Below are 13,585 nucleotides of genomic sequence, written 5' to 3' on the forward strand. Positions count from 1 at the left end.
GATAGACGCAAATGGCGCAAAGTGCAAGAATCGGTGTAAGGATTCCAGTTGGAGCTCCCAGCTCCCCACTTGCAGAAGGGTCGCTTCACAAGCAGTGAAGCAGGTCTGCAGGTGTCTCTCTTTCCCCCTCTGTCTTCCCCTCCTCTCTCTATTTCTCTCTGTCCTGTGCAGCAACGGCAACAGCTATATCAACAATAACAACCATAACAAGGGCAACATAATGGGAAAAATATCCTCCAAGAGCAGTGGATTCGTAGTGCTGGCACTGAGCCCCAGTGATAACCCTAGAGGCAAAAAAGAAATGTGATTAATGGCACACTGGGTTGAGCGCACATGTTACAGTGCACAAGGACCCCAGAGTTCGAGTCCAAAGTCCCCACCTGCAGGAGGAAAGCTTTACAAGTGGTGAAGCAGGTCTGAAGGTGTCTCTCTCCCTCTCTCTCTCTTCCCCATCCCTTTCGATGTCTGGCGGTTTCTATCCTATAAAGATAATTTAAAATTTTGTTAAATAAAGTAATTTTTTATTAAAAAAAAGAAATATAAATAACTGAAAAATATAATAACTTTTTAAAATAAAGTAGAGCTCGGATTCAAAAGCTTTACTATTTACTTGTGACATTCCTGATAATTTGTGTCAAGTACTATGGTGATATTAAAATATAGCTTCTAGTTTAAACACCTTTGCTGAAAACAGTTGGGTGTAAGTTCATTTCCCTTGAAACGGAGGCAGGCTTGGGGACTACTTTGCACAACTAATGCGAGTAACTTCCAGAGTAAGTAAGGGCAGAAAAGATTGTGTAGCTTTTACATGGCTCCCCTGAGACTGAGTCTGGGTGAAGCCATCCTCCATGTAAGACCAATGGTTTGTAAGAACCACATTGGCAAGGCACCACTAGGCAATCCTGTGTACAGCCACAGCTGAACTCCCTGACAACATGCAGCATCAGCTGCTAGTCAAGTGAGTAAGCCAACATTTGACATCATGAGAAGCCTCAAGTGAGAACTAACCAGCTGATCCCTTCCCAGACTCCCGACCCACATGTTATGATCAAAATAAAATGCCTGTCTCCAGGCTTTAGGTTCCAGAGGAATTTGTTCAAGCCTTAGTAACTAGAATCGATTTTATAATAATGATGCATTTGAACAATGGTTGAGATGTCAGGATAAAAGCTCACTCAACTGCATTCAAAAATTAACTTACTCAATAAGATGTCAGAATTTTCATTTCAAATATCCGCCTTACTTTTTCTACCAATCTAAGCATCTTATAATTCAATTTCAATTGCTCAGTCTTTTTCATAAATGTTTTTTGATGATACACTCCATTTGAGGCTCTAAAGCACACGTGAGTTTTAAAAAGCAACTGAACATCAAATCATCACAAACACAGTTACAAAGGAAGAAAGCATGCAATGGTGACAGAGTAAAATGGACTCTAAAAACATTCATAATAGGAATAAGTCAGTCTGGAAACTTAAGGAAGGGAAAGACCTGGAAGAGAGGAGAAATGACAGAGGGGAGGACTTTTATTTTGATTAGAGAGCTAGAGTGATAGAGAAGGGACTAGAGGGGATAAGGAGACCAAATCATACAGGCAGCGTTACGAACTGGGATCTTTATGTAGCAATAAAAAAGGTAGACAGAATTCTAAGCAAAAATGACGAAATGTTGAGATTTACCTTTCTAATATTTGGATATCTATTCTAACATTTGGATATCTATTCTAACATTTTACACAGAGACAACATCCAGTTCCAGTACACTACTTATTTACATGCTAAATCGGTCTGCTACACAAAGGTTCATTTCATACCTACAGAAGGCCAACCACTACAAACTTACACAGGGGGGAAAAAAAAAGAAAGAGAGCAACCATTCCAGTCACCAACTGTCCTCATCTCCACCCCCAAAGATAACCACTATAGTTCTGCAACAGTCATGAAGACAGGTTATTGGATTCACATTTGCATATTCAATTTATATATTCAAAATAAACAGATTAATGAAAAATAATAATAATAAATAACTTTCTTGAGCCCTAATACCCTAAAAAAGAAGAAGAAAGTCTCTATTTTTTTTTTTACAAGGTTTCTATATTTATCTAGCTTTACAGTCTAAACAACATTGGCAGGGAAACTAGCAATTCATTCATTTATTTATCTTTCTTTTCTGATAGAGACAGAGAGAAATTATGAGGAAGGGAGGGTGAGAGACTTACAGCACTGTTTCACCACTTGTGAAGCTTCCTCTCCAAAGGTAGGGGTTGGGGAGGGTACTCAAAACCAGGTTCTTGCTCATGATAATGTGTGTACTCTATCAGATGCACCACCGCCCAAGTCCAGGAAACTAGAAATAGTGAACTACAGTGAAACAAGAGTACTGTTACAGGGTGTATGGGAGTAAAGGAGGATAGGAAAGATGCTTAATTCATACACATGGGATCAAATTCTCAAAGACAGAAGTGTCTGAGCTGAGACCAGAGTAAGTCTGAGAAAGGGCAAAACAAGCAGAGTGAGGAAAAAAAGAAAAAATAACTGGGCTTCCCCAAGCCAAAAATTCATGTCACTAATAGCAAAGGCTATTATACTAGTATCAAGAGGGTGTGCTCAAGAAACAAACAAACAAAAATGTAATATGGGTATAGGCCTCAAGAGGTATTTAATGAAAAACTAACGGCAGGGGCAATAAGCAAGAGTCAGTTCACTCAAATACATGGAAAGCATGTTTATATTTCTAATCTAAAAGGAACAGACAGTGTCAAGGAGTGTCAAGACGGGTTGCATCTCTTATCAATGACCCACTGGCAATCACAGAGAAACAGATTGAAAATGAGTGCTAGGCACAAGCAGGAAACTTGAAGAGCCGTGGTGGAGGTCTGAGCAAGGGAACTAATAGCAGAAGTGGAGAAAAGTAGAGAGATCAAGTGTTTTCAGGAGGTAGAAATTGAAAGTGATTCAATGCCTACAGGGGGTGAGGAAGAACTAAGTTGACTACCAAGTTTCTGACCTGGGTTACAACTGATGAAAGCAGGGAATCGCAAAAGGAAGGCAATGTTTTGAGCATGTGGGTGAAAGAGGATGATAGCGATTTCATTTTGATGTGTTTCAGTTGGCTGTGGGGGAATTGTACAAGAGAGAGGCAGCTTCGTGATACCAAAGGTGACCAGGATGATCTGGGCTAGAGAAAAAAAATTGGAAGTCAAAAGCTTATAGGTGTTACTTGAAACTGTGGGAGTAGATGTGATGGCCCCACTAGGAGATGCTGGACCAAACGAGGCAGATGGCAACTTTAAGAAATGGTAACGTCAGGAAAAGATCAACTGGAAATAAGAAATAATGGCCAGAGGTGGAAAGAAAATAGGAGAGCATATTGCCACTAAAACAAAACAAAACAAAACACAATTCCCGGCCAACAAGAAAGATCATTTAGATAGCGTGCTTGCTTTGTCATAACATCCTAAAAGATGCTTCAGTGTTGTGGTCTCTCTCTTTCTCTTTTTTTTTTTTTTTTGCCTCCAGGGTTATCACTTGGGCTCAGTGCCTGCACTATGAATCCACTGTTCCTGATGGCCATTTTTCTTTCTTCTTTTTTTTTTTATTGGGTAGCACAGAGAAGTTGAGAGAGGAGGGGACAACAGAGAGGGAGAAAGAAAAGAAGACACCTACAGACCTACTGCTTGCCATGGTCTCGAACCCAGGATCCTTGTCCAGGTCCTTGCACTTTTTACTATGTGCACATAACCCCGTGTACCACCGTCCAAGCCCCTCTCCTTCTGTCTCTCTATCTCATCTTTCTGTCTGAAAAAGTCAGCCTGGAGTGGTGAAGCCCTATTGCTGACAAAAACAACAAATCTCAGTTTATTTTTTATTTTCTTACATATGGTTGGGATTGAGGTGTCCTCCCCTTTTGGAATAAGAGATTTACAATTTTGTATAACATAAAGATAAGCTTAAGGGAAAATAAATTAATATATTTAGTTTATAAATAGGATGAGACCTTTAAAGATATGTGAAAAAGATCATGAGTTTAAGAGCCAAAAGGACATGAATTTAAATCCCACTTGTACCACTTCTTAGCTATATGACTTTGGGAGTTAAGAACACTAATCTTGAGTTTCCTCACATAACATTCTATTACCTATATCACAGAAATGGAGTTGTTCCTGGTTTTTTTGAACCTGCTCTAATCAGAAAGTCAACCCCACCAGTGCCAAAGAAAACATCACTGTTCACAGTTAGAACTACCTTCATTGTCGGGAAATCCAATGTTCAATGTCAATCTTTATCCTGCTGAAAGCTTCAGAAGTGTTAGACAAAAATGACTATTCTTTCACTTTCAAAACGGCACCTTTGTCTGGTTTCTGGGTAACCAGAAGCCTAGTTTCCCTTCTTGACTAACTACTAGTGCACTCACTCCCTTTCTGATGCCTTCCTGGTTCGTTCATGTGTTCCAACCTCCATACTTCCATGCCTACACTTGATCCCCAATCCTCCTTCTCTATTAATCTACATTCATTCTCCAGCTGACCTCATCTACTTGGTCTCAAGGCGTTAAATATTATATGCATGCCCAAACATTCAAATTTATTTCATTTGTTCAGATTAACCTTCTGAATGGTAGGTGCCAACTGCTTAGTCAACATTTCTTCATCTATATCTATACAGCTTTTCAAAGTTAGCATCATCCCCTGACTCTCCCTAAACTCACTCCTTCTACAATAGTCCCCCTCTTAGTAAATGGCAACCTTATTCTTCTAACTGGGCCCAAAACCTGAGTCATCCCTGACTTTTTCTCTCCTCCCACACACAGAATTGTCAGCTAATCCTGTCAGTCCAATCTTCACAATAGATTCAAAACAACTCAACCAGTTCAAACCATATTTGTCTCAGTCACCCTGTTCTGAACTGCTTCTTATAGTCTTCTACCTGATGTTTTCCCTCCCCGCTCTTGACTGCTGTACTGTACTCTCTACAAAGAGGCAGAGTAATCTCTCTTAAAGGTTAAATCATATTTGGCTGACTCCGTATCTCTTTAGAGCTTTTCATCTCACTGTAAGAATTACAAATTTCGTAAGGACATAAAACTCTATCCAACCAGCTTTCCCCAACCCTCCTGTTGTTTCCTTCTTATCACTCCCCACCTCGTTCCCTATGCTTCAGTCACATGGATCTGCCATTTCTGGAACACCTCCAAGCATGCTGCTCTCTGTGGAACTTTATCCTTGCAACTCCCTTGGGCAGCTTCGTAGATTGCTCCTTCACCAAAGTCGTGAATATCTCTGCTGGAAAGTCAGCTTGTATAACAAATCCTCCCTAACAACTTACTCCAGAACAATTGATATCTACAAAAGGACTACCCTCCCAGCATTTATCACCCTTATTTCTTCAAAACCCTTATCATAACCAACTATACTAAATTATTTACTTACGACTATCCAACTTCTTAGCAAGGAACATAAACTCCCTGAAGCCAGGGGCTTTATCTGTCTTAGTTCTCTGTGTTTCAGATACCTACAATACCACCAGAAAAAGAAAAGATATCTCAAGAGTCAGTGAGTTAAAATTCAATTACAAGATGTTTGCAAAAATGCTTAGGATACAAATGTTCAACAAAGTATTACTATTACTTGTGAAAGCTTAAGTCAAGTATAATTATCTCAAAACTGATGGGGCACTTGGAGTACTAATAGTTTAAAGAGCGTAACATTTTCTAAAAAAAATATTTTCATAGAGGATTTATATAGTTTTTATTTTGAGACGGAATATGATTTTCAAATGTTGATTATTGGATAAAGTGAATTTTAATAAACCAAGCTATTCCCTAAGGGTTGTAATTTAGGGCTCAAGATATACCTCCTATAGAAGCAGGACCTAGGTTTGAGCTCCCAACGACTATATAGGATCACGACACAAAGGGAAGTTTCATGAGTGGTAGAGCAATGCTGTGGTGTTTCTCATTCTCTCTTCCTCTCTGTCTCTCACAATCTAAAGAAAAGATGAGAAAAGAGTTTTTCTGGGAGCTAAAAAAATGTGGAGATACAAAGCTCCAGCAATAAACCTTGAGGGAAAATAAAGTATTGTAACTTCAAAGATTCTCCACATTGTTGAGATTCAATATTAACTTAGCCTAACTGTATTTTCTTTTAAGTAAAGGTAAAAATATTTTCAAAGAACCAATATAATGATACTCTATTTACAACCATTGAAAACAAGTCTGAAAAAATGTGTCTTAAGAAATAAACAACAGGAGTCAGGACATAAATCACCCAGTAGAGCACATACCCTGCTGTGTATGAGGCTCTGGGTTCAAGCCTCAATACTGTTAAGAGCACCATGCTTGGTAGAAAAGTGCAATGGCATCCCTTCCTTTCCCTTCCCTCCCCTCCCCTCCCCTCCCCTCCCCTTCCCTTCCCTTCTCTCCTCTCTCTCTCTCTCTTTCTCTCTCTCTCTCTGCCTCTCCCTTTAAATTTTATTTATTTATTAGAGACAGAAAGAAATTGAAAAGGGAGGGAGAGATTGAGAGGGAAAGAGACAGAGAGACACCTGCAGCTCTACTTCACCACTCGTGAAGCTTTCCCCTGCAGGGGGGACCAGGGGCTTGAACCTTGTGCACTGCAATGTGTGTGTTTGACCAGGTGCACCATCTCTCCCTCTTTCTATCTGTCTCTCCTTCTCTCTGTTCTCTCCTTCCCTCCCCCCTCCCTAAGAAATAAGGAATAAAATATTTGGGCTGGGTAGGCTGCTCAGTTGTGTGCAAATTCTCAAGGCACTTTGTTAATTTCTCAGTGCCTTTTTACATATAAACACCAAGGTAGCTTAACTGGGATGGTGCCTTCTTTGCTATGTTTGAGACACATGCTCAAGTCTATCCCACAATACACTGAGGCAAAGCTTTGGTGCTATGGTGTTCTTCCATGTCTCTCTTTGCCTCTCTGTCTCTGTCAGCCTGGATTTGCGAAATCCTGACAAGGACAAAGAATAATAAAAGGAATGGACAGCTTTATTATGGAGACACCAAGACAGCACTTGAACCAGTCCTGTCAGTCACCTTCACAAGGGACTAAGCAAAATTAAATGCTAGTTAAAAAAAGTCTTTGAGTAAAAGAATAAATAAATAAATAAACACAAATGAAGAAATCATGAATAAAACAGAAATGGAAAATCAGGGCATTAGTCAGTAAAGTATGCAAGCAAATGTTACCTCACTTCCCAGAGTGTACCTACACACACATGCAGATTCTACATACTTAAAAAGCCTGCAGGTCTTTCCACTTTTCAAACCTATGATCTGAGTTGTGTTCTTCACATTCTTCACGACTACCAAAATCACACCTGGCATGACAGAATCTCCAAATTCACATGTGTAAAGACAAGTGCATTCAAACTTCATACTGAATGTGATCGTTTCCGAAAATATATGGGCTGCTTTAAGGTTTAAAGGATCAACGTAAGTTTACACTTTTATTCATACAGGTCTGGATGACTCAGATCTAATAATAGGATGCACAATCTTTAACCCCTAGGTCACTGATTCTAGGGTGATTATAGTAGTCATATTAGGACATTACCATCTAGCAGCTGTTTTGTTCACAATCTGTAGAAGTGTGTCGCTTGTCTCTATTAATACTCATTTGACAGGTGTATACATTCCAACTCATATGCATCTGCCAATGGCTAGCACTTTGAAGTAGAGTGATGAAAGCCACGACAGCTGTTACCGTTAGAAAACCCTTAGCATGCCCAATGCTCTCCTTCTTTATCTAAAGTATTAAATGTTAATATTAAACACTGTAACAGCTTTTGATGTCAAAATTAAAAAAGCATAAGGAAAATCTACTTGTAGCATTATTTCCGAAATAAGCACAGTATCGTGCTACAAAGAAGACAACAGGTTATCTCTTCTCCTAGGAAAAACTGGCAAAGGCCAACCCATATGAGAAGGTAAACACTTGGACTGGTTCGGTGACCTGCAGGGGACTGCGTATGTTCCTGGGACTAAGTTGGTATAGTTACAGCTACACATGTAGACAGTAGCCACTGAGAAATATACTTCCAACATCTTTGTAGTAAAGATTTATGTACCCAGGAAAAAGAAACCAATCTAACATCCAAGATTTCTGTGGTGCTTCTCTGTACCCCTTAAATCACCATTTACTTAGTTCCAAAGATTAATCATCTATTATTCAATCCTTCTCCATGGTAACTGGGAACTAGATTGGTACCTATTACACTAAAAAGCCATTCCACTACGAAGGGTCCCCCATAATACCCCATTGCCCCAGTCCCAGTCATAAGTGAAAAAAAAATTATGTTTCAAAAATGAAACTACAATTCGTAAACTACAGTATGGAGGTTTTTAAGCCACTGTCTGTTCTGAGTTGAGGACACCAACCTATGGGTCTTTACCACATATCCAGTTTACAACACGCAATCAAAATAATATCAACTCTTTTAAATTTTTTAATATTATCTTTATTTCTTGGATAGCGACAGTCAGAAAGGTAGAGGGAAGGGGGAGATATAGAGGAAGCGTGACAGAGAAGACACCTGCAACACTGCTTCACCAATCGAAAATGTTTCCCCCTACAGGTGGCCATCGACCAGGGAGTCAAACCTGTGTCCTTATGTATTGTGACATGCGCACTCAACCAGATGTGCTGCCACCAGCCCCTCAAAATAATTACCTATAATCTAAAAATCTCCATTTCTATCTGCCAGGTTCATATATTCCATCTGCTTCAAAAAAAATGCAGCATCTACACATTCAGAAGAACACTGAGTTAACTGAACTCCATTTAACGTGAGTTACACCAACTCACATTGAACACACATGCTTAAGGTTTGCATAAAATGCTTAATTGCCCTGCTTTTAAAGCTTGACTTGTATAAATGCAGTAAATTGTATACAACACTTAATAAATTTTGCTTTACTTTTTTAAATGTTGTTAAATAATGCACTAGTCATTCAGTAGACTCAGAATCATGATGAAAAATTCAGTAATAACTTTTCATTAAAAATTATTTATTAGGGGCCAGGTGGTGGCGCACCTGGTTAAATACACATGTTATAGTTCATAAGGACTCAGGTTCAATCCCCCTGGTCCCCACCTGCATGTGAAAAATTTTACAAGCAGTGAAGCAGTGCTGCAGGTGTCTCCTGTTTCTCTCCCTCTCTATCACCCCTGCCCCTCTTGATTTCTAGCTGTCTCTATCCAACAAATAAATAAAGATTAAAAATTAAAAAATTTTAATTTTTTTTAAAAAATTAAAAAAAAAAGAAAGACAGCACAGCACAGAAGCTTCTTCCAGTGTAGTCGGAGTAAGGATTGAACCTGGGTTGTGCACATGGAAAAGCTGATACACTACAAGATGAGCTGTTTTGCCGGCGCCCCAATAGGCCTTAAGAGTTCTGCAAATTTCAGTCAGAAATATTTGCTTATGTCAATTCTAACAGATGTTATAAAATGAGAAAGTAAGCACTCAGTGTTGCCTTTTGTAATCTGGCTCAGTTAAGCAACAGAACAACTATGCAAAACAAAAACTTGATTTTATGTTGTTTTAGAACTGGTGGGTCAATACAGATCATCCTTTAGTCTGCACCTCCAAGATATTGATGGAGTTAATAAGATACAATTGGGCTAAATGACATGGAAACACAGTCCCTTGATTAGGATGGACCTTAGAACAGTCAGATCTGAAGTATTACGAAACACAAGCCTTTTTTCAAGTCAAGTTGAAATACCATTATTGTATAAGCTAAAAGTTTACCCGCAAACACACTGACTTTAAGTTTGATATAAACTTAGAAAATGTACTCTTCAACTGCTTTGTTTGTTGTTTGTTTGTTTTACCTTAAATACCAAGTTGCATTTTTATACACCAGTCCCACTTCCTAGTCATGGTTTCTGGAGTAGAGTCTTTCTCTGTCACTCAGTTCTTTAAAACTGAATAATTACTTGAGTGCTTTTTATATAGTAGGCAATGCTATGCACATTAAAAGCGCAGTAGTGAATAATAACTGAAAATCGCGGAGATTAGTGCTTTATGAAAGAGTATGTTTGTATATATGAAAAATAAAAAATGAGAGAGAAGACTGGGAATGCCAAGTGAGAATCAGCTTTAAAAAGGGCAGTCATAGACACTTGCACACAAAGATACAAGGGCACAGGGTGAGACATAAGCAAGCAAATAATATCAAGGAGAATAATCCAGGCAGAAGTAAGAAGTACAGAAACCAGGAGGTAAAAAGCATGCTGGGACTGTCATGACTCATCTTTTTTAAATTTTATTTTAATATAAAGTGTTTTTATTGAAAGTTCTGTGAAATACTTTGGAAGAAGGTCAGGAGCATAACATAAATAGGTCAGACAACGTTTTAAAATACTGTGTCACTTTAAGAGTCTTTAGTAGTTATATATTAAAATAACACTTGATTCCCTTGCTAACTTCCCACACCCTGTTTCTTATCTTCTCTACCAGAAACCAAAATGTTAACTTGCCAAAATTAATTTAAAAGGTTAAAAAAAAATCTGTTTGGGGAAAAGGCCCATCTTAAGGTAAATACATTGCAAGGCAGAGCATCCCAATTCATAATGACTACTTCCCTTGAACTTGAAGCCCACTGTATTTGAATTGTAACAGCAAACATACCTGCACTGTTAATTCTCTTTACATCTCATATGCTGCCTTGTATTTTTTTTTCTTGTCTGCATAGTTATATGGTGACATTCTTGGAACAAAACTCTTATCTCTGGACTGTTCTCAATTCCAGCATAGGGTTCTACATTTGAATGGCACCGATATCTTGTTGATGCTGACGTCACAAAAACTACCAAATGAATAGGAGATATTTCTCCTGTTTAAAGTATCTGTGGCTAATACATGAAGGAGATCCTAGGCTTTCAGAGACCCTTTACATAATATTAGCTGTGCTATTACTGTCTGTGTAACTTTCCATTCTGTTTCCCTTTGCATTTTCAGATGGGCATAGCACACATTTTCAGTCCAGACTCAAACATGGATTAGTCACAAAACTGAGAGCCACACATTGTGTGGAATCCACATCAGTATACTTCAGCCAATATTATTAAACACCATTTCTAGAAACACAAAAGCACCAAATAGACATCATTCATGTAACAGACACCTAAGCAATGCCCAGAAATATTTTGAAAATACCTAAGTAGTGGCCTAGATGGGGAAGAGTTGCAGAAAAGTTGGCATCTGAACAGCCAAGGTTTTGAAAGATGATTAGGCCTAGAACAATCAGACACAGGATCAAAGGGCATTCCAGATTGTGCAAAGCCCTGGCAGAAAAACAACATAACAGATTGAAAACTGCTGGAAAATGCAGAGACCCTCAGTGAAGAGAAACAGGTCTACAGGACTCTTAAGCTTTCCAAGAAGAAAAAAAAAAAGCATTCAAATAAGGAGCTGAGGAAGAAAGTTTCATGGGGGCTTGTTTTGTTAAAATTCTTAGACTCACTTTGCTTGTTTTGGACCCTCTTAAAGAAAGAAGGTACTTTACTGCTTAAAACTTCAATAAGGAAAAGAACTTTGATTTGCCTATGGAAAAAGAAAACTGAAAAGTGGAGGAGAGTCAAGAAACAATTTTTGTTACTGCCCTTTCCTGAATACGTATAGCAAGCAAAATTTTAAAAGCCGAATACCATGGACCAGAAATATATTAATTCCTTCCTTTCTTTTCACCAACTCAGTATTTACTTTATACCCACTATTGTTAGCTTCTGAAATACCAGGCCCATGATCCACCCTTACTGCCCAGATCTTTGGGCAAGCCCTTGCCTGCGATTTAATAAAAGAAATAAGTAGAGGGCAATTCTTTATACCTTCTTCCTTCCATGGCTGCCAACCAAAGCCTGAGGCTTGTGCAGAGTTAAATTCCACTCAAGTTAACCAGAGAAGACAAAATATCCTTAAATAATGGCACAACTGACATGTGAGAAGCTGACAGAGGTCCTCCATAGGGCTCTCTCATCACCTCTTCCTGTGAGTAGGAAACTGGCAAGCAGGACTTCCTATCGCCAGCGATTTGGAAAGCTGAATGGGAACACAGCAAAAGGTACAAAGAGTTGAAGTTACCTGGGCGCTCAGGTAGACTTTGAGGCACTCCTCGCATACCGCCTTCTTGCAGCAGGGCAAGGGTTTGATGGGCTTGTCTTCCAGGCACACCCGGCACATCAGCACCATGAGGGGCGCATAAGGGTCCCCTACCCCACCCAGGCCAGAGTAGGGTGGAGCTCCCAACAAGCTGGACACGGAGAACGGCTCGGGCGCCAGGTAGAACTCCAGCTCGATGCCGCCGCCATCGGAGGACAGGGGGTCGGCGGGGAGGGACAGCCGGGGGCTGGGGAAAGAGGAGGGGGTCCCGGGGGGCGTCGTCACCGGCGGGATCCGAGGTGGCGAGGCGGGCGGGGAGAGCTGCGAGGTGGAGGAGGCCCGGGGCAGGTCGTTCTCCACGCAGTACACGGAGCAGAAGACCTGCCTGCTGGCGGGGAGCCGGCGCCTCTGTCCCAGCACGTCCAGAGCCAAGCTGTCCGCCGCCGCCGTCCCGACGGGGGTCCCGGGCTCCCGCTCCTCGCCGGGGGGCACCTCCCGTGGTCCATACCCTCCCTCGTTCGAGTCCCCAGCTCCATCCTCCTTTTCCAGCTGCAGCTGCAGTGTGCGGGGGGTGAGGAGGCCGGCGGGAGAGAGTCCCGTGGACGGCTCTAGTCCTTGGCTCTCCGGGGTCCTGGCGGGCTCCGGGGCGCCGGTGTCTGCGCAGCCCGGGTCGGCTTCACAGCCGCCGCCGCCCGGCTCCGCGGAGGTGGCGCGCGGCCCCGGCTCCCCAGCGCTGCACCCCCGCGGGCCAGGGGGCTCGTGGTGGCCCGCGGCGCCGCTGGCTGCAGCCCTCGCCTCCGGGGGCGCGTCGCGACCGCTCACCGTGCTCTGCTCTTCGCCCATCGCCGCCCGCGGCCCGCGCCGCCGCTGCCCATCCAGCCACCGGGACCCCCACCCGGCGCCGGCGGGCAGCGGAGACAGCGGCTCGGCTCCACTCGCGGCCCTGCTTCTGCTTCCGGGTCCCTCCTGCGGTGCTGGGACGCCCCGAGCTCCCTCCGGGGAGCCCGTGCTCCGGGGCCGCGGCGCGTGGGGAGCCCGGCTCGGCCCGCTGCTCCTCGTCCTCCGGCGCGGCCAGGCAGCGCCTCGGGCCGATCACTCCGGGCGCCGGCACGCCCGCCCCACATGCAGGTCTGGACTGCGCCGCGGTCCCCGGGAGTCCACCCCCCAACACACACACTCCCCCAACCCGGGCGGCGGGGCAGAGGGGTCCGAGGTGGGGTGGGGGGAAGACGTTGTCAGTCCCGCGCCATCGCCGATCCCCGCAGAGGGCCGTGCGGGACAGGCGGCCACGGAGGGCGGTGGTCAAAGGGTGGAGGGGCCTGTGGCGCTGCAGCGGCGCGCACCGGGAGGCGCAGCCGGAGCTCCAGCGAGCCGCCAGGGGCCCCGAGGGAAAGGCCAGAGAGGGCGACCTCCTCCTCCTCGTGCTTCACCTAGAGAGCCCTCCCCGCTGCCCCTCACCCCACCCC

The 13,585-nt window shown here is 42.7% G+C and overlaps 2 protein-coding genes across 3 annotated transcripts in view; one reads left to right on the top strand and one right to left on the bottom strand.

Moving 5' to 3' along the window:
• Nucleotides 1–13,579, bottom strand: part of RNF217 (ring finger protein 217) — a 130,479-nt gene extending 116,900 nt beyond the window's left edge. For both annotated transcript variants that reach the window (XM_060190508.1, XM_007536109.3), the window contains exon 1: nucleotides 12,102–13,579. In XM_060190508.1, the coding sequence (XP_060046491.1) occupies nucleotides 12,102–12,962 (861 nt within the window). In that variant the 5' untranslated portion in view covers nucleotides 12,963–13,579. The remainder of the gene's footprint in view (nucleotides 1–12,101) is intronic.
• The window catches only part of HDDC2 (HD domain containing 2), a 605,961-nt gene that overhangs the window by 276,954 nt on the left and 315,422 nt on the right, over nucleotides 1–13,585 (top strand). The window lies entirely within an intron of this gene.

The sequence above is a fragment of the Erinaceus europaeus genome, chromosome 4, assembly GCF_950295315.1.
Source record: "Erinaceus europaeus chromosome 4, mEriEur2.1, whole genome shotgun sequence".
Classification (NCBI taxonomy): domain Eukaryota; kingdom Metazoa; phylum Chordata; class Mammalia; order Eulipotyphla; family Erinaceidae; genus Erinaceus; species Erinaceus europaeus.